The sequence below is a fragment of the Ruditapes philippinarum genome, unplaced genomic scaffold, assembly GCF_026571515.1.
Source record: "Ruditapes philippinarum isolate M1 unplaced genomic scaffold, ASM2657151v2 ctg1943_1_1_1_1, whole genome shotgun sequence".
Taxonomy (NCBI): Eukaryota; Metazoa; Mollusca; class Bivalvia; order Venerida; family Veneridae; genus Ruditapes; species Ruditapes philippinarum.
Window position 1 is genome coordinate 65,275 of NW_026862398.1, and position 26,674 is coordinate 91,948.

At 29.8% G+C, this 26,674-nt stretch overlaps 1 protein-coding gene across 4 annotated transcripts; it reads left to right on the forward strand.

The window, feature by feature from the left end:
* The first annotated feature begins 1,577 nt into the window (after positions 1-1,577).
* On the forward strand, positions 1,578-26,098 carry LOC132718976 (protein FAM167A-like). Of its 4 annotated transcripts, none has more exons than XM_060702703.1 (5): positions 1,578-1,728; positions 21,493-21,870; positions 23,952-24,050; positions 24,585-25,099; positions 25,291-26,098. In XM_060702703.1, exons 3-5 carry the CDS (start codon positions 23,966-23,968, stop codon positions 25,546-25,548), a joined length of 858 nt encoding a protein of 285 aa, XP_060558686.1. In that variant the 5' UTR covers positions 1,578-1,728; positions 21,493-21,870; positions 23,952-23,965; the 3' UTR covers positions 25,549-26,098. The 4 variants fall into 4 exon arrangements, with proteins under 4 accessions (XP_060558686.1, XP_060558684.1, XP_060558682.1 ...); XM_060702701.1 differs by having other exon boundaries at positions 1,583-1,728; positions 21,487-21,870; XM_060702699.1 differs by lacking the exon at positions 1,578-1,728 and adding an exon at positions 17,162-17,339 and having other exon boundaries at positions 21,487-21,870.
* The last annotated feature ends 576 nt before the right edge of the window (positions 26,099-26,674 follow it).

Sequence of the window (26,674 nt, forward strand, 5' to 3'; positions counted from 1 at the left end):
CGCTCAACTAGCTTGTTTTTCTAAACCAACGTTAGTTGTCTAGTTGTAAGTTAAAGTAATTTGCTGATTACGAGTTATTTTGCATTATTCTGGTTTTAAATTAATAATAAATTTTCCTGTTCAGTACTATTTGTCAAAATGTAAATCTTATTTCCTATATTCCCACCATGTCTATACATTGAAACGAATTTAAAATCAAGGAAAACATCACTATTCTACAATTGATATTATATTATATTGGCAGTCTCTTTGCCCATTGCAATAACATTGCTTCTTGTAACAAGAAAATAAATTTCAGAAATATAAGTATCACACAAATGGATATACAAACATATTTATATCAGTGGCCAAAAGGCCAATGCAATCATATATTGTTTAATGTTAAACTTCCGTGAAATCGATACTTTACAACATTCCCTGATTAAGCATGTTCAAGCTTTTCTTTAGTTGGTGATAACTGTAGATTACGCGGCTCTATAAATCAAATCTAATAGCGAGTAAACAGTTTAATATCTAATTTAGATGATAATGACGATCTGGTTATATTTCCTCATGCAAGTAAATGATTACGTATCAAATTTAACTCAACGGCAAAGTTATATATAACCATAACAGTATTGTCATTTAGATGAACTTTGCACGGTGTTTATTAATGTATTCATTGCACGGTGTTTATTAATTTATTCATTTTTTCATCTCACGGGAAAACGAACGTATATTCACTGACCATCAGATAACTGCCATATCTTCTCCCAGTCTCTCTATTTATAGTAACATAACGGTTCATTTTTCATCAGGATAATGCTTTAGGCCAAAGTATCTATGAAATTAGTATAAGATATGTCAGTTAGAATAGAATATCTCTAGTTGTATTAGAATATCTCTAGTTGTATTTACATTTTTAACGCTTACATTTATACCTACATTTCCTTTGAACGGAAACACCATGTCCAAAAGTTCAATGATATCGTGTATTTTAACATGGATTGCAACTTTGTTACTTATGGAAGCAAGTTTAATAACAATCACAAGAACTGAAAAAGTATTAAATGCTTTGCGCTTTCTTTTTATTCAGTTTTGTCTCAAATCTCATAAGTCAAATAAATTGATATGCTATAAGTGAAACAAATTTAACTTTTAGTCCTGAATCATACCAGCATCTGTATTCCATTAGATCGGTCGAATATACATACATTTGTACTTTATTTAATCTATTTTATCAAATCGCTTTTGTAAAGCATGCATTTTATTCAATGAATGCGTCAAAGATTGGAATAAATATGGCTTAATATTTCTATGAAATTTTTTTTTGATAAGCATGCAATATTTTGTACAATCATTTTATTTATAGTTACATTATGATGATATTATCACTTTGAATTGATTTAAATAATTTATCATGTAAGATAATTAACAGTTTAAAAATTAAACCATCCTTTTTTATATTTGCTTTTAAACATGACATAATGTCAGTAAATATAGAAAAGTACACCAGTTAAGTTTACACATATATAATATATGAAAGTTTATGTAAAAATCATTGCGGAAAACTATCTAAGTTGCAGTCTGTATTAATATCAGTATACACTCGTATACGCTTTGTGCTAATACAGTATACAAAATGTACTGTCTATTGTAAGACTTTCTCATGTGTAACATTTAACAAGTTTTGTCAAAGGTGAAATTTTTATATTTCCTCAGATTGGATTAAAAGCAAAATATTTTCAGGTATTTGTTTTATTTATTTTCAAAAGCAGACATGTTATTATGGTTTTGAAAAAAGTACTGGTTATGTTCAACAGATTTAAGGCCCCCATACATCTTCACAATTCTCTCGTATTTAGACTGATGCTAGTTTAATTAACCATGGTACACGATTACCTGGAGGTCACTTTACCTACCATTAAACTTTTTGTTTCGAAATCGTATATTTATTTGTCAAACACAAGCCTTGCTTGATTGTTGGCAGTCCATTTGTTCCATAAATCGGTGAAAATGTTTTATTGCTTCTAGAGAGGTCATGGGACATTATAATATGCAAATTAACAATTTACAATCCGTTTTTACAACGGTAATATAATAAAACATCACCATTTTAACATCTGACAAAATGTCTGATGTGGTTTTGATAACCTATTAATAGATGTACAGAATATTTTAGCTTTAAATGCTTGCAAATATGTGAAATAAGAATAATTAAACAAAACTAGTTTAGATTTGTGTCCTCAAATACAACTTTTAAAATTTAATGATGTCACCTTTATATGTTGGCCAAACTAAATGCACGCTGTGTGCAAACTTATCTATGTCCTCAGTATAAAAGTCACCTGCAGTGTTTGCAATGGATTTAGAGTTTTCAAATAAAAAAGAAATATTTGATAAGCATGATACTGTATTTTCCTTGTGGCGATGATGATATGACATTCGGGTGCTTTACATCTCATTATAATCTTTGAGTTGATAGGCAGGTCAAATTATATTATTTTAATGAAGTCACGGAAAGCGGAGAGAAAATTTCTGTAAAATTGAAAATCGTTTAATTCAAGACCAGGTTTCTTAAACCTATTTTGTTTGATGAACAAATATTTACTTGTTTTTCCTTATTTGTTACATTGCTTTATTTTAAATTTTTAGTCTATGTATTAAGGCTGTGATTTCTATTTACTTTTATGTTCTTTACTTCAAAGGTTCGGATCTATGGCCTTACATTTAAGATTTCACCATAATTATTTACTTGTGGACATTTGCAATCAAAATCGATTTTAATTTCATTTTAAATAATTGCAACTTATGAACCATGCTAGATTACATAATTCAGTAACTTAGGACAAAGTTCTAATGGCACTAGTGTCAGGTTTGGGTCTTACATTTCATCGATTGTCTGTTATGTAATTAAACATCTATTTTGTATCTCTTGACACATCCGTATAAACTTAAATCAAATTTGTTTGAATAAAGCTTATGTTATTTTTTTTAGCAAACCTGCAATTATGTTTTTCAAAGGTTGTTTTTACTAAACTTTTCTCACTCAAAGTTTACCTAAGATTGTTTAAAGTCTAAAGCAACTTAGCAAAGTACGTGTTATGCATTTGAATATAAAAATAATCACATGCTTATTACAACCCTTAAACAATTTTTGAAAAAAATATGATAAACAAGATCAACAAGGAAAGGCGGCGTTCAATGAACGCAACCCCCACATGACCCAGCAACAAGAACCAATGGCAAGGAGCCCAGGGGACCCCAAACAAAAACAGGACAGGGCAAAGACAGAGCACGGACAAGTTAATCATTAAATGATAATTAATTTGTAACTGATTAGGAATTCAAAGAAAATAAAAATAGGCCCACAAAGGGGAAGGGGACAGGAGACCGGGGGGAGGGGGTGGGGAGTAATCAAAGAAATAAAAACTAGAGGCAATGGGGAAGATACTTACCGTAGACGAGAAAACAACAAGGGACACAAGCAAAAGTGTCACCAAAACTGTATGAAACAACATAAAAAATACATCTGAGGAACACAGTGGGGCGCCGCCTTGGAACGGTCAGCAGCATAATAATGACTGCTGGGGAGTTTAAACCGGTTAATGGTGCACCAAACCTCGCTCTTAGCCCCACCATGTTCCTATAAACGAGACAGTGTAAATAAAATGAATCCCCGCCAAGTGAAATTCTAACAGTTGTCATGGTTACAAAAGATTAAATAAGTAAAACACTAAAATGATCATGTAGAAACATATAAAAGTAAACCAACCCAATGACCATAACAAAAGTACTCAATGTCCTAAAGGAAGACAGAGCAACAAGAAAATCACCTACAAGGGCCCGACGAAGCAAGACAGAAGACGAACATTAAGACAATTCAGTCCCAAAGGGCTTTACGAACTATCCATCATAGAGTCTCCCACTTGGTCCGTCAGATGCAATCAAAAGAGGAAAGCGTAGTGTCCAACTGTAAAAGGGTTGAACACTAAACATGCAGTATGTCTTAAAATAGTAGGGTCACAACCTCTTTTAATAAAACGTTTAATGATTTCAGTAAAAACAGCAGAAAAATTACCATGACCCAAAATCTTACGAAGTTTGTAAATCACATCGCCATAAAAACCAGGCTGGCTAATCCCTTGTCGCAGAAGAGTTTTTAAATCACTATTGAATTTGGAAATTAAATCAAAGTTACGATTGTAAAATTTAGTAAAATATTTCCGTAATTTATGATAGCGGTAGCCCTGTTTTAGAAGCTTGCTGGTAATAAAAATATTCCGCTCGTTGAAATCCTTTACGTTGCTACAAGCTCTAGCGAATCTAATTAACTGGGAAACATAAACCCCGTAAGATGTTGCATGGGGAACGTCTCCATCTAAATGTGGATAATTAACTATACAAAAGTCAAAGTCATCTCTTTTATCATAGATTTTCGTGTGAATAGAATTGTTGTTGATAGTAATATGAAGATCCAAAAATGATGTACTAAAATTTGAAGAGTTCGTTTTATTAAGTTGTAGTTCATGCGGATAAATGTCAGACACCATTTGATCAAAATAAGGATTATCTAAATTAAAAATATCATCAAGGTATCTGGAAGTATTATTAAATGCGACTATAACATCTTGTTGTTTATCTTCAGAGAGACTCAACATAAAGTCTCTTTCATAGCAGTACAAAAACAAATCGGCGACCAGGGGTGCACAATAAGTACCCATAGGAATTCCTATGATCTGTTTAAATAGGGTATTACCAAACGTGACATAAATGTTGTCTAAAAGAAAAGAGAGTGCTCTACAAACTTCGTCACAGGTCCACATAGTATAATGTTTTACAATACCGTTAGTAAAAAAAGCTTTGTTAGAATTACATGCTAGAAAGGTAACGTTTTCCCGTGCAAAAGTTTTCTGAATTAGGGAAATTAGTTTATTATTGATTAATTTATGTGGCAAAGTTGTATAAAGTGTAGAAAAATCGTATGTACTGACAGTTGAAGCTTGAAAGTTCTTAATTTTGAATTTATCCAAGATTTCACCGGAATTTTTAATTGACCAAAAGAGATGTTTGCCTGAAGACATTCATTTTTTGAATATTTTTGAATAATTCAAATTACATTACGAATTTGCAATGTCTTGTCATATAAGTGTAAAGAAGGCGCCTAGGAAATCATAAGATAATCTGTGGTTGTCTTATTTTAGAAAGGTTGACACACGTGAGCTTTACATTCAAATATTTACCTTTAACCTAACAACATCAAGGAGGAAATAAATGACGTTTAAAATGTAAAATATTTGAAGTTACCTTGCAATCATTTTTTTCATTTTTTCATGAATTAAATTTAAATTAGATGTAGATTAAACGATTATTAACTAGTGTTTAACAAGTTATGATGCATTTTTATAAGTATATATTATCTAAATGGCGTTGAAATTGATTATGTTGTATCCCATATGTATAAAGACCTATTTTTAAATGTTTTTTTTTCGAAATAAAGATGGCACATAAAACATCAATCTAGGATAGTTCGGTCAATACCTTTATGAAACCATAATTGAAAATTGTATCAAATGTTATATAACACGATGATGTGAAAAGTATAAATTAAAGGTCACAAGATTTTTTTGTCTGCTGACAGAAATTCATACATTTATTAATTGATATTAACTTAAGATATGTAATCAAGTAAAATGTATATACTTTATTATTTTCCCTACCACCAGGTTGTCTTTATCCAACAATGTATTAATCCGGTTTAGAAGCAGATATAACATAAACTTTTTTATCTTGACGGAAATTCCTTGTGATTTGTTTAGAAATGTTCCTTGATTGTAAGAAGTGTTTATAATTAAAACCGGAAGTATCGTTTCAATGACAGGAAAGAGATCGCTATTTTCAAAGTGTCACGGCTACATGCAATATAATACTTTGAACAAATGCTTAACGATACAATTAAAAATAAACCAGATACAAGGACAATATAATATGTATTCAAATTAAATAATATTACATATTGCAAATTTATAATGTATAACATGTTATTTGTATTAACACTATTTTTCCGACAAATATTATGAATATTTAAGCAATAAAAAGACATAACAGTAAGTTTTTTTTGTTGCTAAAATTTTAACTTTAGCATTTTAAGTGTTAACAACTTTACCTGAAAACGCTTGTACTGTATTGTCAAGGTATGAAATACAAATTCTGGTCTGTTTATATCTAGAAGTTATTTGCATCCCTCTCAACATATATTCAAGTGATGCGCGTATTTTTTTAATAAATTTTATTTCTCTACTGTACCATATTCATATTGTTGGAATATGAGGATATACATTTAAAGAATGATCAGTGTATCAGTGTAAGAATACCTTGATCTTGAACTTGATTGAGATTCTCTTATAATAACCCTATTGTATATGATGATATTAATAAGAAGTTAATGACCCATTCAGAGCAATTTGCAGCATTTAAATATCACTTTATTAACGCCACTGAGATAACACATGATATGTTTAACGATATGTTAATTCAACCTTAATGTATTCTCTAATCATTATACCATTAAAGCCAAAGGTAAAAAAAATTATCATTTTTCCCTGATATACGAAAACACGTATGTAAAACATAAAGCAGCTTTTCGATCTAATCGCATGAAAACTATGCTCATCAAAATCATTGTACAAATCTGGAAGAAGGTTAATTCCTCGGATGCATTAATCAAAAAATAAAAAATAACATTAAAATTGCAGACTCGGTTTGTTTAAGTCTTTACATGATGGATAATGAATAAGTGCAATTTTTTTGGTTTGTACATTATCCCTTTCACGGTATCCTGACATTTTAATTGTAGAACAATCTGCCGGTGCTAAGTTGCTAAAGAGTATATTTGGACAAACAAAGAAGCTACATGTTTTGTCATAGCGTATACTTTACTTCTTTATTAAGCAGATACTTTATATTGATATTTCGGAAACCAAGGAATAAAGTAATTGTGGTACTCGTTTTTTTCTTCAGAATTTTGCTTTCGCTTCTTATGAAATTAATAAAATATATGTTTTTAAATATTGCTTCGATAGAAAAGAAACCGTGAACCGCATTATGAAATAAGACGGGAAGAAATAATTGGCCAAACTTGCTTGCACTAAAGTTTTTATTAGGGAGCAAGCTTTTTTTACACCAAACCATTTTATTCATGTTAATATAACAAAAGCCCAAAATGAATTATTTAAGAATATTTTTTGGTTACCTAGTTATATAGGAAATTAAAGTGTCTACTTTACATATGAATATAATTTTGCATGTTTTGTCATTGCTTTTTTGCTTGTTATACTACCAAGATAGAAAATGATTCTTATTCCTTGCACGCATATTTATGATGACAGTTTAGAAGTTTTATGTTGTCTTATATATGATACAAAAGGTAAATGTGAATTCTTTTTTCACTCGTGTTGCAAATAATTGAGGTAGAAATACGGACAATATGAAAAGTAACATTTTCTCGCACATTCTCAGCAATAGTTATGTGTTACTTTTAAATGACTTTTTGTCTTTAGATAGCAAGAAACCATGTATTGATATATTGCTGTTTGCTGAAAATCAGAAGAATTTTTCTAATTGCTTAAATATTCCAGAATGATGATTGCTTTTAAGATCAGTAAAAAGCGTGCTATTTGGCATAAACTCGACATTCATTTTCTCTAATAATTAATTATCAAAGCATGAAGTTTACATTAGATAAAGAATTGAATAATCTTTCTTGAGAGGGTTACACATACATCCCATGTGAACACTTGAATGCATGTAACTAATTGAGAGTGGGCAAATACTTTAATTAGTATATATGTATTAGTTTTGAAATGAATTCAGTATAAAATGCTTTGCCAGAACCGAATATATATTTTACGTATATAAGTTTTTGGACACGAATTATACTTGCCCTATTTATTCATACTTATAGATGTGGATATATTGTGGCATAAACAATTACCTATCTTCAGACAGACTCTATGATAATGTGTTTTTCTCAACACGTTTTAAATCGATTTTGAATAATTATTTACTAATTGTTGCACCATTCGAAAATATCCTTGTTTTATAAACATGTATGAAAACACTTCTAAACATGCGAAGGACAGAAATAAAATCAACGAGGTGGTCATTGACTGTATTCACAATAATTGACAGAGACGGTATTGTTAAAATGATATTTAATATTGGTTATTATGATTTAAATGTACAGCAAAAGCATGATTATAATTATATTTAAGTTCTTTTGAAAATCTTTACGTCTGGTAAACTGAAAAGAAAGTTACAAAATCATTATATCAATATTTATTCATTAGGTGACAAAGTTTGAAATGGCTTTAAAGTTTTTTGGATATTGAATTCTTTGACAGTTATTGGTGAAAATGGTAACGTTACAATACATTTTATATCTTAAGGTAATTCATTTAACATTCAGAAAGTCATTATTGCATTAGTGTAACAAAGGAAATACGTGTTTTGTTAATAAATTTAAAGATTTTTGGGAAAAAAAAGAACTTGGTTTATAGAACCATTCTTGTCTTCTTTGCAAAAGTTGCAAACAATCAAAATGAACGCATCAAATAAAGTAGTAGCAATTTCTGTCCTCATATTATAAAGGGGAACAATAAATGTCATATATGATTTCACTTACTCTTTTGAATTCGTGTGTATTATGCTTATGGAGACTAATTAGAAGCGCAATCGGGATTTTTTTAGGTGTAAAACCTTCAGATTTAATTTGATATTTAAATAGACTACAGAAGAGAGATTTGCAAAGAAAATGAAAACTATTCTTGGCCACACAAAATCACAGTTAAAAAAAAAAACATTTATTGTTGACAATTTTACTTATATGTTTAATTACATTTCATTCATCTTTGTAGATTTAAGAGCAATATTGTTTTCCTTTTTGATAATGTAATGTTGTAAGCAGCTTTGTGAATAGCTTACCATTTCTTGAACGGTACAGTTTTATATACAATGTATTTGGATTTCGTTGTTCAAACGTTTATATTTATTTCATATTTTCGTTGACTTCAAATCCGATCATTTTGAACAAACAAACAAACAAACCCGAAAAATTCAGAATAAATAATATTCTGCAAAACATTTGTGCATTTTTTACAGATAGAAGCACAACATCAATGATGGGTGTAGCCAAATATACACTACAGATAATAGTAAACAAAACAATTATATCATATGAATTGTGTTATTTCGACTTGCTACAATTGTTCAAAGAAATTTGATCTAAAGGTAAATACGGGCCATTGAAACATAATAATTATAATATCTTATTGATGATAGAAAGGCATTCATAACTGATGAAAATTGCCTTTTACTACACAAGACTACAGGAAAAAATAGAAATCTTAATTGATGTGAATTCATTGATAATATTTAAATTTCAAAGCGACAAAGAGACAGTATCGTACTAATAAGTAATAAATTTATATGTATTCAATGAATTATGTAATTGTGTGGGAGAATATTAATCATTTGATTAGATTGCGACAAATAGTATCATTCAAAAATCATATCATTTCTTAGCGAAGCTAGAATATCATTTTGTTTACTGGCAATGTAATCAAAGTGTAAAATCCAATTATCATTAAATCTAAAATAATATTTGTTGTTTATCCATTCCAATTGTGTCATTTATATTTTCGTATAAAAATGACTTTGAATGCTGTTACTTGTAAACAACTCTGTGATTTAACTTATCTTGAAAATCTGTAGCACATGCCATGATATAAAGATTGAAATGCGCATGCATCCATCTAAATTCCTACGATTTTATAAGATAAAATTCCTTGTGAATGGAGCGTTAAAATGAGATAGTTTAATGATAAGCATGTCTGTGAAATAATGTTAACTCAGGTGGTCTCTAATGAGAGCTTTAAAATGACTTATTGGACAGTTAAACTTGTCATTGATACCAGCACTATTGGGTGTTGAGAATTGAGTACCGCTCAAAACGGTGCTAGAGGGCGTGAGGGATGTTACACTTATTCATTATCTCTCATGTACAGATTCAAACAAACCGAGTCTGTAACTTTCATGTAATTTTGTTGTGATTAATGCTTCCAAGGGATTACTTTGTTTCCAAATTTTTTTTACCTTTTTAAGAGCTTGAAAAAAAGAGTTCTTTGATTAATAATTGAAAGGTTTCGAAATGAATTTCAAACTTATACTACCATTGCAGATGACAAAAGCAACACATTTGTTGTTATAAGTACTTTTGTAATAATGTCTTTACTTTACACCTTTCATTTATATACAAACTAATGACCTTTGCAAAGTAATGTGTCGACTTTTATGCACAATCACCACCTTACTAATAAATTTTGAAAATTTACTTCTTTAGCTCACTAAATATACCTGATAGCTAAAGAAATTAGATGATTTTCATTTTTTTATATATACATTTATGTAAATATAGATGTATGTTTTCAACCTTATCTTAGCAGTAAGTATTGAGCGTATTGTTTTGTTTGCAACATCCTTAGGGTGTTTTATAATTAAATGAAAATATATACAACCATTTATAATAATCCTTTACATTTTTATTTGACACAAACACGATTCACTTCACAATGATCTTGTTTTGTAACAATATAATTATAATTTATGAGCGTTTGAACGCGCTTTACCTTTCAGTTTTTGCCAATTAGTTTTAAAGAAGTAATAATTTCTTTCACGTTTACTTTTGAAAAAATAGATGAATACAGAATCCCTAAAGAAAGCCCAACACGGCAAAATTGAAAATGTTGCAGGCTCGGTTTGATTGAGCCTGTTCATGGACGGTACTGGAAAGTGCAAGTTACCGTCCACGCCCCCTAGCACCGGCTTAAGCAGAATTCAACATTTAAACGTGAAATAGTAAAATTTTGAATTTAGAAACATCCGCAGATGTGTTCATACGGCGGTTATCATGGAACCTTCAATGTGACACTTCCTTGCCATTCCATGAAAAGCGGCGTATGGTCCCCAAGTAATAAAAAGCGTGTGCCCTAAACGAGAAAACAATGGGCGGAACTAAATAAAATGGAATTTTGAAAGGGGATCGGAGGTTATGAAGCCTGCGTATCACAGATAAGACGTCAAAAGACAAATTTAAAAAGCAGGCAACATATCCTAAGGGTGATTCAACATTATTCAAGTAGGAATATTGGAACCACCCAACTAGAAAATGCCGAAAACTTGAAACTAAAAATACCACAAGCACAACAATAATGTCGTGCTGAACGATCTTCAAGGATCGAAAATATAACATCATTGATTAAATGTACGGGGAGACTTTTTACAGCCGCCACACGGCACAAATAACACGGATGTGATCATAAAATAGATGAATACAGAATCCCTAAAGAAAGCCCAACACGGCAAAATTGAAAATGTTGCAGGCTCGGTTTGATTGAGCCATGAATTTTGGTTTGAACCATGAATTTACTATACATTTTTTGTTGTTTATATATATATCATCATTTCGAGTAATTTTGGAATGAATTTCCAAACTTATTCGGAGGTACAAACAAACAGATATCCTTTAAGGGGCCAACATTTTTTCAATCATTTTCATAGAAAACCTCGTGCACCATGAAGCTTTACTGGTCAATGTTTGTTTGTACCCTCTGATTTAAACGGGAAATGACCGTAACCATATTTGCAAAGTTCCGGGACAGTTTCATTGGCTATTACGAAGGCTATTTCAGAATCAATGTAATTTAACTAAAATCTCAAAAGATCAATGCAATATTAATGTTAATGTTTCAAATCAAATTCAACATTTCATCTTAGAATACAAGAAGTTTCAAAGAAAACTATTGTATATGCGGAATTGCCTTAATACATAACAATACATGTAAATATGGTCGGCAATGCGTAGTCAATAGAGTACTTAAATTTCTTCTTATGTTTTAAACTCTAAAACATATTCTGTGAAATGTGTGATATTTTCAGACCAATTGATATATTGTACAATTCGGTACAATTCGGTTACTAGTTGAATTTTTTATTATAACTCTTGTTGACATGAGGTCGAAATCTCTTCAAAATGGTCGTCGAAAATAAATATGTGTAACTAATCGAAGGAGTTGCGCATTTGACATTACATCAATAATTTTGTCTCTCCGGATTTCCATTGATATTTTCAACAAAAAGAATACCGCGTCAAGAACTTAATCATTACTTTTGAAATACGGTGTCATGATGTTATGTCAATAGAGATATTATGCATTTTAATTTGAAAACAGACATCTCATTAACTTCCAAACTTAAACGTGTAAAATATCTCTTTCACTTTTAATGAGGGTAAAGAACAGGGCATTACATTAAATTAAAGAATGTGTATAATTTCAGTTTTTGAAAACAAATTACATATTGATATACAAAATAATCTATTGACATATCTTGAATGTCTATTCATCATGCCACTATCGAAATTTGAACTTGTAACAAAAGGTTAACAATGATTTAGTTGAAAATAAAAAATGAATTGTAGAGATGTTTATTTGTAATTTCATTGAGAAAAATATTTGCTCAAATTATTTTTTTAGGAAAGTAGGGAACAGTCGTTGACATGCGTTCGCGGGCATACATCTACTCTAACGCAGGAACACTGGACGGAATCACAACATTTCCATAGCACTTGCATACAATGATAAACAATAAGGTTAACAATGAGTTTCAAACCAACTGTATTGTTTAATTATGCAAGATCAAAGACATCTGTTCAAACAAAGGCCGAATGTAAAATAATCCTAAGATCAAATTAACTTTTATCATTGAAAAATGATTTTGGAAAATATATGTAAAAAATTTTCAAATATTTTTGAATAAGAGTTCACATGAAATTGGTATTTCGATATCGCTTGACCATCAAATAAAAATATAACAAATGTCTCATTATTTTCGTTACACTGTATCAAGCATATGATAAAACAGACGAAATATATATGATCTTTATACATCCCTTTGCAATTATATAGTTGTAAGAAATTTAATACAAATGAAGAAATAGAAAACATCTGCTGTCATGTCATACATAAATTATTTATCTGCGGACTGATCATATAGATGATGCGTTTGTTATATTTACTCTTTTAATTTCATTTCCCGATTTGTTTATAGGTTCCTTTATGATTAAACTTTCTACTATTGAAAAGAACGTCACGTCTCGTTTGAGCGTTGGCGCCAGATAGATATTTCAAGTCCGTTTCATGACCTTTGAACCTTAAATTGCAATGGGGACACTGTAAAAATATAAAAGGAATAAACTTGAGAAAACCGACAATTAAAAAGAATTTTTGTATATGGTTGGTCAATTAGAAAAATATCAATTTTTTGGTTAATGGACAAACTTTTCACTTTCTTTGCTTCATAAAATATCTTTTCAGTTAAGAAGAGAAATACATGTACAATATCAGTAAACATTGACCGATATTATCATATTTATTTATATAGCTGTGCATATTTTTTTTTATTTTTACAGTGTTCCCATTTCTAAAAATAAAAAAACGTGTCCGATTTTACTTATTTACATACAGAGAGCGGTCCGGTTGATTAGAGGTACCAAGGGGTTTCCTTATTGTTTATACCCGGTATGTAACTGAATTCTTTTGATTTGACAATTATAATTGAAACGATTTATCTAAAAATAACATTTAACCTTTAAAAAAAAACTGAAGGCCGCTTTAACTTTTAATCGGTTAATGCGTATAATTTTAGTTAAATGAAATAAGATTGTTAACACTACAAGACAAGGTTTTTTTAACGTATTATGTTTTTGTATTATAGAGTAGTTACTTTATAGTATAGTTTTAACAGTATATTCGTCAGTTATAATTGATGTACAGAATTAGACCTTCTTTCTGATATTTATATCTTATCTACAAAACAATCAGTCAATAGATTGTTTTTGTATTTGCCTAAAGATTAGCGTGTGTATCAATTATCTTGTTGATTTTATCAAAGAATCGATGCCGCCATTCATAAATCATTTCAATTAAACGAAGGTTAAGATTGTTATCTATAAGACTTCTTTATCCCTCGGAAACGGGAACTGTACATATACATGTTTATATGTTGCAAGTTCGGAAAAGATCTTAGTAAGGTCATGTTATTAAGCCTTTGAAGAAAAAAAAGGAAAAAAGCATTTAATTACAATTGTTACATTAAATAAGTAGTTATTATGACTGACTTTGAAATATTTGCTACACTTAATAAACAAAAACAATGGATTAAAAATTGTCTTAATTTGCCAAAACCTTTCTTTGATACTGATCAATTGTAGTTTATTTTCGATATAAATTGACGACAAATGTTTTCTATTGGTTTTAGGCACCTCAACAAAGTCGAGTTTCAAGTATGACTTGAAGATGAACACTTTAGGTGCATTTCTAAAATTAAAACATTTTTATAGAGTGTGTTATATCCAAATTGATATTATATCATTTTCAGTTTCCTTATTTCTAATCTATATATCAATATATCATTGTTAACGACATCTATGGATGATAAATTGTCATTTTTTGCACGAGAGTGTGAAAGTTCAAACACTTCTCATTGAATACATTTATCCTGATTCAGAATTGAGTTTGGTTAGAAACTAATTTTGCATTATAAATTAGTTAGGTCTGTTCAGGAAAATTCCTACGTCGCTTTAAAAAAGTGAATTTATATAGAAGATAAGTGTGAAAATGAAATAGATGAAATAGAAATAAAAAGCAAAGGTGTCACATACATGAAATGTTAATAAAACTTTAAAGTGACATTATTCCCATCAAAGAGTAAAGGCTGAGTACACAGGTTAACGACAAAATAACATAACATTTTGTCATAATTGTGTCTAATTTTATATATTACTGTGCAAACATGGTCAAGTATCCACTTGAACCAATGACATTTCCATCAATATTGTTTGGAATGTATCGGTAATGGTCATTTTTTAAAAACAGTGGGGCAGAGCAGTCTTCGTATAGTTTGGTCATTTCATCCTAAACTTGTTTCGTTATCAATTGTCGGTCAATACCCATTAAAATAGTCAATATGTTGAAAAATATAACTATTTCAACTCAACTTGACAGCGAAAAATGAGCATAATGTCACTTCAAGTATGCAATTCATCAAATTTAAGACTTGGTCTAAAGATTATTTACTGCACATGTTAAGTTCAATTACGTTAACGTAAAGCTGGCACTGTAAAATATAAATACAGCGGAAGAAAGTGCCTTTTAAACTACATGCAGTAATAAACTGTTTCTACATTTGTGTCTAAAAACATCACAGTTAAAAATGAAATAATACAGTCCCCTTTTCGATATGGCCTTATACCGTTTACGCTAATATTTTTGATTTTGATAACAAATTGATTATTCAACGTAATTGTTTTTTATGTTTTATGACAAAATCGTAGATAGCATTTTAATGTGTAGTAAATCATTGTTTAAATTCTTTGAGACGTTGCCATTTGTACACAAGTAGTACGCTCGTATATATATATATATATACAATATAGGCAGTGTATCATATCGCATTGTTAATCTACTATCGTGCTACTTGTAACATACTTTGTTTTGATGTTTACATTTATAACTGACTTATGTACTGATTATCGTTTCAATCTAATTACTAATTAAGAAATAAAGGGAATTTAATGAATGGATTTTATGATTGTTTCATATTGATTTAGTTATATACTTTGCCTGTTCCATTTGTTTTCATCAACCATTCGGGGATTAGTATCTGATATAGTATTGCAGAGAGATAATGTTTTTCATAATTATGAGTGAATTGTAAGGTGAATATTATGTGTAATAACACGTGCAATAAATCTAACATGTGGATTTCTGGAGAAAAAATCAAGGTATGATGGTTTATAAATTTTAATTGGATGTATTACGTATGTAATTGAATTTTAAATTCAAACCTGTAATTTTACATGTACTTCATTATTAGTAAAATATTTAAAAATATGAATAAAAATATTTATCAAGAGTTGATATATCTATATACTTTACAACTGCCAAATTTGAAACTTCATTCAATATAATTTTGCTAAGAAATATATAAAATAATTGTATATAACGTGTATTTTTTGCATAAAATATTTCACAAAATATTTCACAAAAGTAAACGTTATCAGTATGCAGTTACGAAATGTATCAAATGAACACAACTCGCTTTAAAGTTGCAGTTATAAAAAATATCAAAAGATAAATCTAGACAGTATAATTGCAGTTGTCACTTATAAATATAAAAGAAAGCGCACAGCTCATTATAAAACATGTTGCCATAGTAACAGAAAATCTAATTTTATAACAGCTGCTGGGCAAATGCAATGAAAATATTTAGTTTTCAATATTTTTCAAAAGCATGTGCAATGTTAAGCCACAGGAGATAAATTTTAGCATTTAATAAATGCACACCAGGAGTGCATTACTAAATGGCAAACAAAACTTTCATCACATACTTGAACATTAAAAAGTATACTTTCAGTCGATTAATGTTTGTTATAACTTCAAAATATGTCAAAGACGATATGCAATGTTTTTGTTCAAATTGCATTAGAAATGGATACAATAATAAAATAAACGCTAAAGATAAATACGAAAGCAGACACTTGTCTTAATTTATTAAACAACCTTAAATTGATCGTTATCAAGGCTATTTAGTTCATTTTAAGATCTAAGCGTCTATAAGACGTTGATATAACCCTCGCAGAGTTGTCTCTTTTTTCTATAATTTTGTGTCTATGTAATAGTATTTCGTCAGAAAACGCAATGGTATTCAAGTACTGCTTATTACTGCTTATTGATTCTTATGTAGCAAAATGATATTTAACTGGCTTGGAACATATCTATGAATATTGCATTTGTAACTTTTCTCATATGCAAACTATGACTGATTATATGTTTTTATAAGTACATTAAAATGATATATAGTAACCGCTTTAGAAAAATATTTAAATGTTTAACAATCTTTAGCCAATATTTTTAAAGATAAATTCACCTTTTCTTAATTATCCCATACTCAAATATCATATTTTCACCCATAACAAAGAATTATTATTATATAGCTTTATTTGAAGCAGATATGGATATAAATTTAACGCGCATATCGAAGTATAATACAAATACCAGTACGAAACACTGGCGAACCTACATTGTATCAAAGTAGACACTACCGTGCTGTTATTTGACAATTTAACGGAGGGTTTAATGAACGCGTTTATATTTGATTGGATTTATTTGAACAATTTGCGGATTATATGTAATAAAGCTATTCCGGTTGATAGGATTTAAACATTTAGGGATTAAATTGATGAGGTAATATAGAAACTTTTAAAGCATTAAAGATGTAATGTTATTCATATTAAACGATTTATACTTAAAAACGTGCTATTATGGGTTAAACCCCTTTTTTGTAGCGTAATAGCTTTGCACAATAAAATTCAAATTGAAATTATTTATAATTGGAAATTAAAGCAAAGAAAACTTGTAATATTATTGTTTAAATAGCGCACTGATAGTTTTTTAAAAGTTATTTTACTATGATAAATCAAGGGGGAATTAGCACGCGAATAATAAAGTACTTGCCATGTATCATATTTTATATTTATTTATAGAAGTGAAAAGGCGATTTTTTTTCAGCAGTGAATTGTGCAGTAATTGTCGGTGCAAATAAATCTTCGGTTTAATGTTTTCAAGAGTAAAATTTAAGTAAAAGGTAAAAAAAAATGCTAAATAAGACATATGAGCCGAATTCTTTAGATTGTCAGAAGTATCACTCGTATTTAACCATTTCTATAGCATGAGTAAATTTGCTTAATTTAATTTTGCTTCTTATTTCTTAAAAACAGACATACCATAGCAAAGCGATATTTAGGAGCTGATTTGAATCAGATTTAAAGAAAAGCAAACATGCATGTTATTTGTAAACAAAAGGACAAGAGAGCATTTTTTTTCTATTCTTAAAACTTTGTTTACGAAATAGCGTTATCTTTAATTGTAGAATTACACGGACAATGGAGTTATTGATTGCATTATTAAAAAGAACTTGCAATGTCATTTCAACAAAGCATTGTTCCTACCTTTTATCATCGTTAAATTTCTTTTTAGAAATAGAGCTTAAGGACCATGGCAACCTTCTAGTTTCAAGTTTGTTCTTTATGTTAATAACAGCACCTGAATTATTATATTTAATATCTGCGAAATCTTAAACGCTTCTAAATGCATCATCCTATATTCTACAGATCTTTAGTTTTTGTAACTGGATTTCCTTAATTGACATTATACTTTTAGTGTAATGTATTTGTACAAATGTATATTAAATAATAACTTGTGCAGTTTATCACGTATGCTGATAAGCTTTCATATAATTTATTAAACAAATTTATACATTGTAATTCTAATTCAGGACTTAATATTTTACTAATAATGTACTTATTATCATATCTTTAATTGTTTTGATAATAATGTATAAAGATTCAGACAATGTGTCTCTGGAAAGCGGACAACATGGACCAGCGCTTTAAATGCTTTTTAATTTTGTTTATTATAAAGTCACTCTAAATAACTTAGTCATACAATTAATTAGATAACAAATAGTTGACGTTTGATCAAATGGCTTTATAGATTTTATCAGCTTGACTTACAAAGGATTAAATTAATAAATTACATCAATATCTAAAAGCACACCAATATATAAAAGCTTATAATATGTACATATTGTATTTATTTTTGTAAAGAATAGATTTTCTTATGTTCATGTATGAACATTTAAAGTTGAAATATTTGTGCGCGTCTTAAATGAATCAGCTGAAAAAAAATCAACATCAAAATGATATCATCAAATGTTAAATTTACAAAATTGTGAAACATTTATGAACCAGTTTATCTTAATGTTTGAAGCGTAATTGAAGAAATAAGGGGTAAAATACATTACATATTGTTAAACAAAGTTTAGTTAAGCAGGTATTTGGAATTATGATGTGATATGTTATTAAAATTGCTCAACCAAAAATATTTTTATCGAAATATTAAATATAATTACGGATGCATATGTATAATATGAAATAGTCCTTAAGGGCACATTATGCCTCAGAATTTTTTTTAATTAGTTAAGAAAGGGCAAACATGAATTTTATGATATTAAAATATGCTTTAAGAGAATGATATATGTTTGTTACCTGACGGAAGTAGTGGTAAATGTGCAATAATTTGTCATAAAAGTAGCAGAATGTGAACAAAGTAGTTATTTCATAGATTTCCATATAAAATACCAATTCACTATAATTGTATTTATTGCCAAAAAAACAACAGATGTAAAAGATGGTTCAGGTAATTTGACAATGAGTTACTTTTGGATGCTATAGTAAGTACACCAAAAGAAAAAAGCTTTTGAGAAATAAAAGCATTTTTGAGGCATATTGTGCCTTAAGTCCCATTAGGAATTGTGTAATTTTACATTAAAATCATATTTGTATTCAGTTGACAGAGTTCATATAAGCTTAAAGATTAAAACGTTTCAATATGTAAAAGTTTGATTGATTTAGTCGATAACATACATTTAGTCGTAAATCAAGTTTGCCATTAGGTCGTATATCAAAATGCATGCCAGCACTGTCATTGTTCATTTATTAACAAGAATAACACTATATTCATGATTATATTTGAACAGATCAGATTATGTTATTTGATTTCAATAATACTTTATTATTCGTAGCTTATTGTTACAAAGTTAAAAACATAATGAAATGAAACAATTCTCATCGTGCTGGTTAAAGAAGAAAAATTCAATAAACTCATTTACTAGCATGCCATTTTCTTCACAAAAGAAAAATGCTGCATTGGATTTGATTGATTGAAATAACAACAGGAAGTGCTCATGTTTCATTGCGAGAAACAGAAAATAAACACTTGTGATTAAGCATTCCATTGTTGAAAAAAGAAAATATATATGAATATAATCTTAGTATTTTATAAGTGGTTTGCATTCTCAAGTATATCGTACACACTGGACTAATGTTTAAAGCGACCTTCAGCTTTTCTAAAGATAAAATATGTTATATTTAGAGAAATCGTTCCATATCATTGTTGAATCAAAAGAACTAAGGTGGAAAATATATGCGGTCTATAAAATACATAAATAATAAGATACCTCTAATCTACCGGTATAAGTAAAGCCCCGATCTTCTATTTGTAAGCAACGAACGTCACTGGCACATTATAAATAGCTCTTGGACCATGTTTGAAAGAAGGCTTAACAGTGATATGATGCACTTTTCCATTTCCAAGATAAAATTATTTAAACACTAGGTATTAAAGAACACTAAAATGTTATCCAAATAAAAATAAAAGCTGAAGGCCGCTTTAAGTCTCATACAATGAACATCTATCTACTTTTTTTTTCTTTCTTAGTGTTTTCATATACTAGAATGGCGTTTTATGAACAGTATCAATTTAAGTATATCAAAATAAGAACATTATTTTGGCACCCACGCAAATGATGTTACACAAGGCTTTTATAAGTATACTATTAAAACGGACTGCGGCAAATTGTAACCTTGGTTTAAGAATTTTACTTAAACTTTTGATTATAAATTCTTACTATGTTTAGAAATTTGCTTTTATGTGTGATAAGCCTATCAAAATGATATGACCGTCAATTTTATATATATATATATATTATATATATATAAATTCATGTTCTGCACTAGTTAGAATAAAGTGCACCTGTTCTGATAAATCTTTAAATATTTCTACTCTACATATTTTAAACTGAACCCTGACTAGTTAGCCAAAAAAGTATATTCAATTAACAAAAGCTCTACTATTTCTTTTATGATTGTACGTGTTATGTCTGTCATTAAAGTCTTCCATAAATCAAACCATAATATAATTAAAACTAAGATAACATCAGCGGAATGGTAGATTGGTAAAGTTTACTTTATCTTTAAAATAAGATATCTCATAAAAAATACTCTGATCTATTGTTCCAATATTTATCATTCTTCTAGATATTGCTGTACGATTTTCTTGATCTTTAATAGATAATATGCAAAAATATAAAAAGATAGGCATCTTAGAATAATAAAAATTAGTTCGCATAATTAGGAATTATACGCTGTCTTTTGAATATAAAAACAAGCAAACAAACACAAATATGTTTAAGGTATATCATTTTGAAAAGCAATACAAAAAGCTTTGACGTAAGCTAACGGGCATGAGGTCAGTTACGTAAATGGCCATGGCGTTCGTTTGAAATATAGAATAAGAGGCTTTATGCGCGATGTAAAAACCAATTTACCACCACAAAGTATATCACAAGCACTAAGATCATTTGTCAAAATAAATGGCTAATGTTTTTCCATTGAAGAAGCAGATGGTCTCGACCTTAATCTTCACATTGACCCGAAATAATGACAAAGTTTTTTTTTCCATGCAGAATTTATAACTAGTCTTGTTCTTATAGTTACAGATACGGTTGTAGGTTGTATGGACAGTGAAGCAGTCTTTGTAAGCGAATAAGACGTATAAAGACGAATCCGTAACACCACATAGAAGTTAACAAAGATCATTTGTGTGAATACGCCAGCGTCCTTAGCAGCGTGTGCTTGTTTAGCAAGTGTCTGTAGAAGGAAATGAAAAAGAATTAATTGCTTATCTAATTGGATTAAAATGAATGAAGTGAAAACAATTACGGATACATATTTTGATAGTAAATAAGGAGTTATTTTAAAGTTAAAATCGGTTATATAAAAATCCATTTAGCACATACGGAAAAGGGACAGTGGATTTGCCATCGACTGATACAACTTACACCAGATTAGATTGGAGAAAAGCAACAGAAAATAAGGTAAAATGTCTTAGTGGTGTTAAATGTCATGAAGCCGTATTATAAACGTTTACTAAACAATTTCAGAAGTACTCTTTAATTCTATGTTGGAAGCAACGAAATGGAAATTCATAATGAAACCCACACTAACATGATTATTTACTTTAGCTACATCACTCCTCCAAAGACCACTGATTAACTTTGAGCCGTTTAAGCTTTAATATTTAATGGTGCTTTGCTTTGTAAGGAGAACCTCCAATTGATATAGTCAACAATTCGTAAATAAGTTGTCAACTGTCTATTATAACTCTATGTTAGGCTTAATTACATGTAACGACACTTTGTTTACATCATTCTCTAAAATCATTATCTAAATAATTAGAACAATTTGTATATTGCTTGTCGCTATACACCATTAAACACTTGTAATTACCACCTAGACAGCCGGGGAAATAATGAGTCAGCGGTTACGGGTGGTCGAGGTAGTATGACCTTACCTCTGTCATACAAAAATATGTACAAGTGTTAAATTCTTCTCATTTTGCGTGACGGTTATATAATTTACTTCTCCTCTTACAATCTTCTTGCAATACAAAGATATATAAGTATACAAACGTATATAAATAATAGAGATACAATAGGGACCGTCACAGAATATAATCGCCGAAAAAAAACTGTTTGGTATACATTTTGTATGTGTGAGAAGGGTAATTCAATACATAATTGAAACTAAAATTTCACTGATACTTTTCTCCATTACATAATAAGATCATTCATGGGTTTTGAATGACGATATTTAACCATTTGACACAAACCCAGTGTAAAGTTATAAACATAATTAAACCTGTAGTTGTCAAACAGAATTAAAAAGCCCCCAACAATTATTATAATGTCATAAAAAGTTTGATATCACTTTGCAAGTTATGGCCTGATTTAGAATATATGTCGCTGTAGGTAATAAGCCGTGAATAATGGCTGATTTGATAAAATCTTAAAGCAAACTTTCTGAAAATGTGAACGACATCATTTGGGAAAAGAGACAGTGTAAAATACAGTTTTGCATTATAAATGTCTTGGATGCAATGTGGTAGGTTAATTTTTTGCTAACTTTAAAACTTAGTTGCGCTTAGACTATTGTATCCAGAGATTAATCTAAAAGTAGAGCAAGAAAGGGAGAACACATGTATGACAGAAATGTCTTAGTTAATTGATACGAACTGAACAAAATACTTGCTTTTTGTCATGAATAAGACATTAAGACAACTGTATGAAGAATACATTTTTTCTGTTACATTGTTCAAATACCAATTTAAATCACATAAATTGATATTTTTGTCATGAATAAGAAATTCCGCTAATTGGATTCTTTGTAACGTCGTTCAAAATACCGAATCACATAAATTGATAAATACATGTACATGATTGAACTAAGGTGGCACTGTTTCATTTTAATGCTTCCCAAAAGGAGAGCACATAGTCGCCGCCTTGTTTTTTCAATTTAATGCCCTCGCTTAAATATTGAAGTGATGATGAATTTGCCCAATATAAAGAACGTTTCAGTGGACATTTTTATTCTCGAACGCTAAAATACCTGAAGATTTTGATCTCTAAAATATAATAATGAAACAATCGCAGTCAATTGACTTCATTTAACGCATACAAACAGTTGCTACTACTCAATCGTAAAGAAAGTTTGACATCAGTCTGCAGACAGAGATGAGCAAATAAACAGACACGAACATTCATTCCCATATACACTCTAATGGTTCCAAGAACATAGAGCAATGTTTGTGAGAAAAAAAATAAACGTCCAGTGCTGGTTAAAAATACAGGCACATTTTTTTATAAACAAATATTTTTTTTAAAAAATGTACATATATTTAATGGTCCTTTTACCTAATCGAAGAAAAGGACAAAAGAAGAAATATAGTGTATAATATAGTATAGAGTATTGAGACATTTCATGCTCCTATTAGATGTAATATTGTAAGCTAACGATGTTATAAATAAACGAAAATACATATGTGAACAATGAGCACTATTTGTCTTGTATCTATTCCACCAAAAGACATTGAATATAATTATTTGTTATTCATTTTCAGACTGTAAATAATTGATGGGAAAAGGAAGCGGTGTACAAAAAACGACCCAAAGTGTGGTAACATATGAATGTGGCACAGATAATTGTACATGCACAACAGGTAATGATAAAGACAAAAACACGATCAACTCTGCTCCCAAAGATAGTATAATATACATTATTTCTGAACTTTTAAAACAGCGTGCCTCAAAATCCATGCTAATTTTCATGATAATTTTGAAATTGCATTTATGAAATATTGTAAAGTGAAGAAAGAAAGTAATTTACACATTGCATACTGTACTTACAATCCACGAGAAAGAGGTAAATTATGAGAAACTGGGCTAATCATCGGTTGCAAAGTTTAACACATTTTCTTATTTTTTGCATAGTCATGGTACGCAAATTGTGTGGATTAAACATCCGTTTAATTGTATATATTTTGACAGCTGATTAAAAAAGATTAAATCTTAAATTATATGACATTCTCACATATCAGTATCAGATGAACATTATACATCATGTAGTTACAAAGTTAAAATCTTAAATTCTTAAAAAAGTCAAACTATTTCAACCTCTTAAATAGCCTAATTAAACGTATATTTGTAGAGAATTAGTTAAGTTTCATAGCTTAATACGTTTCATTTTTTTCCAGACACTACATGTGCAATATATATGTCGTCAAATGAATCACTAACACAGATCACAGGCCGTGCTGTTCCTGAAAAAGAGAAAATGCGAGAATATCGGCGTCCCACTCTCTGTGTTATTGATGAAAACGGTTTAGAAATCGGAAAAGATGATGCAATTACAGAGTTGTCCGGAAGTGACGTAGATAATCACGGAAATAGAATTAAACTGTCTCTAAATGAAATTTCTTCCCGGGATTGTAATGCAAATTTAACGACTGTTGAAAGTAATGGTTTTTTGTATCCATCAGTTGAAAAAGATTTGGACTTAAATGAACTTAAAGCAACGACAGCTAGATTAAAACTTTCTACTCGAAGACAAAGCACGGTTGCTTGGCAGCAAAAACATTTCAATGAATCAAATGACCCTGTAAAACCAAATTTTGATATAGATACATTAAATGGGAATAAAGATGATTCATTTACCGATGAAAGGAAAAAGAGAATAAATGAAGCTTTAGCTTGGATACGAAATGAACTGGTAAGTGTACAAATTTCCTACTTATGAAGTTGATAAATTGTTTTTATGTAACATATTTACGTTTCAAATACTTGAAATATAATTAGTAAAGTTATTTTGCAAAGAAAGCATTCGAAAAAGTTTTAAATCTGTTACTTCAAAACCTAAGTTTCATTACATTTAATGTTTTGTCTTTTTTATCGTTTCTATAGCAACAGATGAGGAATGAAGACGAGGCTTTGGCGCGTAAATTACTTTCAATACGTCATGATATACACAAACTAAAGTTACAAAGAAGTTGCGAGGAACATCAAGACATGCTTGATGACGTCACGATGGATATGGAAGAAAATAACGAACTGCACGGGATTTCTGACTTCCCTATTACTGACTCGATGCATGATACTCCGTTAAAACATTTAGGTGTTACAAAAATGCATCTAAGCGCGAGGCGATTTTCTACGTGTTGAATGCTTTTGTAAAGAAAAGAAGGGATAAATACGTCTATGAAACCATCTGGTCTATTGAATTGTAAATTCTGGGTCCAACTACTGTGCATGTTAGCACTATGTCGTTGAACAATAACCCAACACAACCATACCGTATGAACTACACCGGCCAGTTAGAAATATAACGAACGAACGTTTTTCATATGCGTTATAAGTTATTTCACGGCGACTGGGAGTGAAATTTCAAAGTAACTTTCGGAGACTGTGCAATCTTCATAAATCACACGTTTTCCTCATTTTGTTTCCCATCATTATCTTGTCATAATGGTTGATGTGATACTATTATATTGTCAGTATAGGATGATATAAATCAAATCGGTGTACTGTGATACTATTATATTGTCAGAAATGAAAACGGTGTTGTGTGAGAAAAAAATCAACTGTGAGTATTGCAAATGAAGAGACTAATCCATACAAATATGTATCACATGATTATGAGTTGGTTATCTTCTTCTGTCTTGCCGCCAACAATGATAATATTATGTCTAAAAATAAAGCAGCATGCACTCTTCTGTGTCGTCATCAATGCCTATCACATCAACATAATGTATGAATAAACATATAATAAATAAAAACAAATGCTGAATAGAAGTAAAATACCTTTATTTTACACCAAGTATTGAATTTAACCAACTATCAGATGTTCAAACAGAAATGATTATCGGATCCAATCTTATCAATTTTGTTTCGTTGCCTGAGCCCAAATAAATCCACATCAAATGCAGATCATGCCCTAGATAGTCTCCTTGTTATTTTCAAAGTCCAAAATATCTAAATCAAATGCATATTGTCATCCATCTACACTTATTTCCATTTTCATGGTCAATTTTAATCAATTCCTAGTTGTACTCTAAGTCAAAATGTAATAAATACGAACTAAAAAGGTCATTATACATTGTTGAGGTACAATACTGATTCTATTGGACTCGTACACAGCTGCAAAACATAGACCAGGCTCCGCTAGCGCCTCGTCCAATATAGGTCGGTCGACAGCTGTGTTATCGTCCCTTATATAATTCAGTATTGTACTCAACAATGTATAAAAACCTCATGGTACCACCTTGCCAATGGTAAATATTTTAACTTG

Excerpts from the sequence above, each read along its gene's own strand:
- LOC132718976 (XM_060702703.1), top strand. The coding sequence starts at position 23,966 with ATGGGAAAAGGAAGCGGTGTACAAAAAACGACCCAAAGTGTGGTAACA. Across the intron at positions 24,051-24,584 it reads TAATTGTACATGCACAACAG|ACACTACATGTGCAATATAT; the intron begins GTAATGATAAAG and ends ATTTTTTTCCAG. Across the intron at positions 25,100-25,290 it reads CTTGGATACGAAATGAACTG|CAACAGATGAGGAATGAAGA; the intron begins GTAAGTGTACAA and ends TCGTTTCTATAG.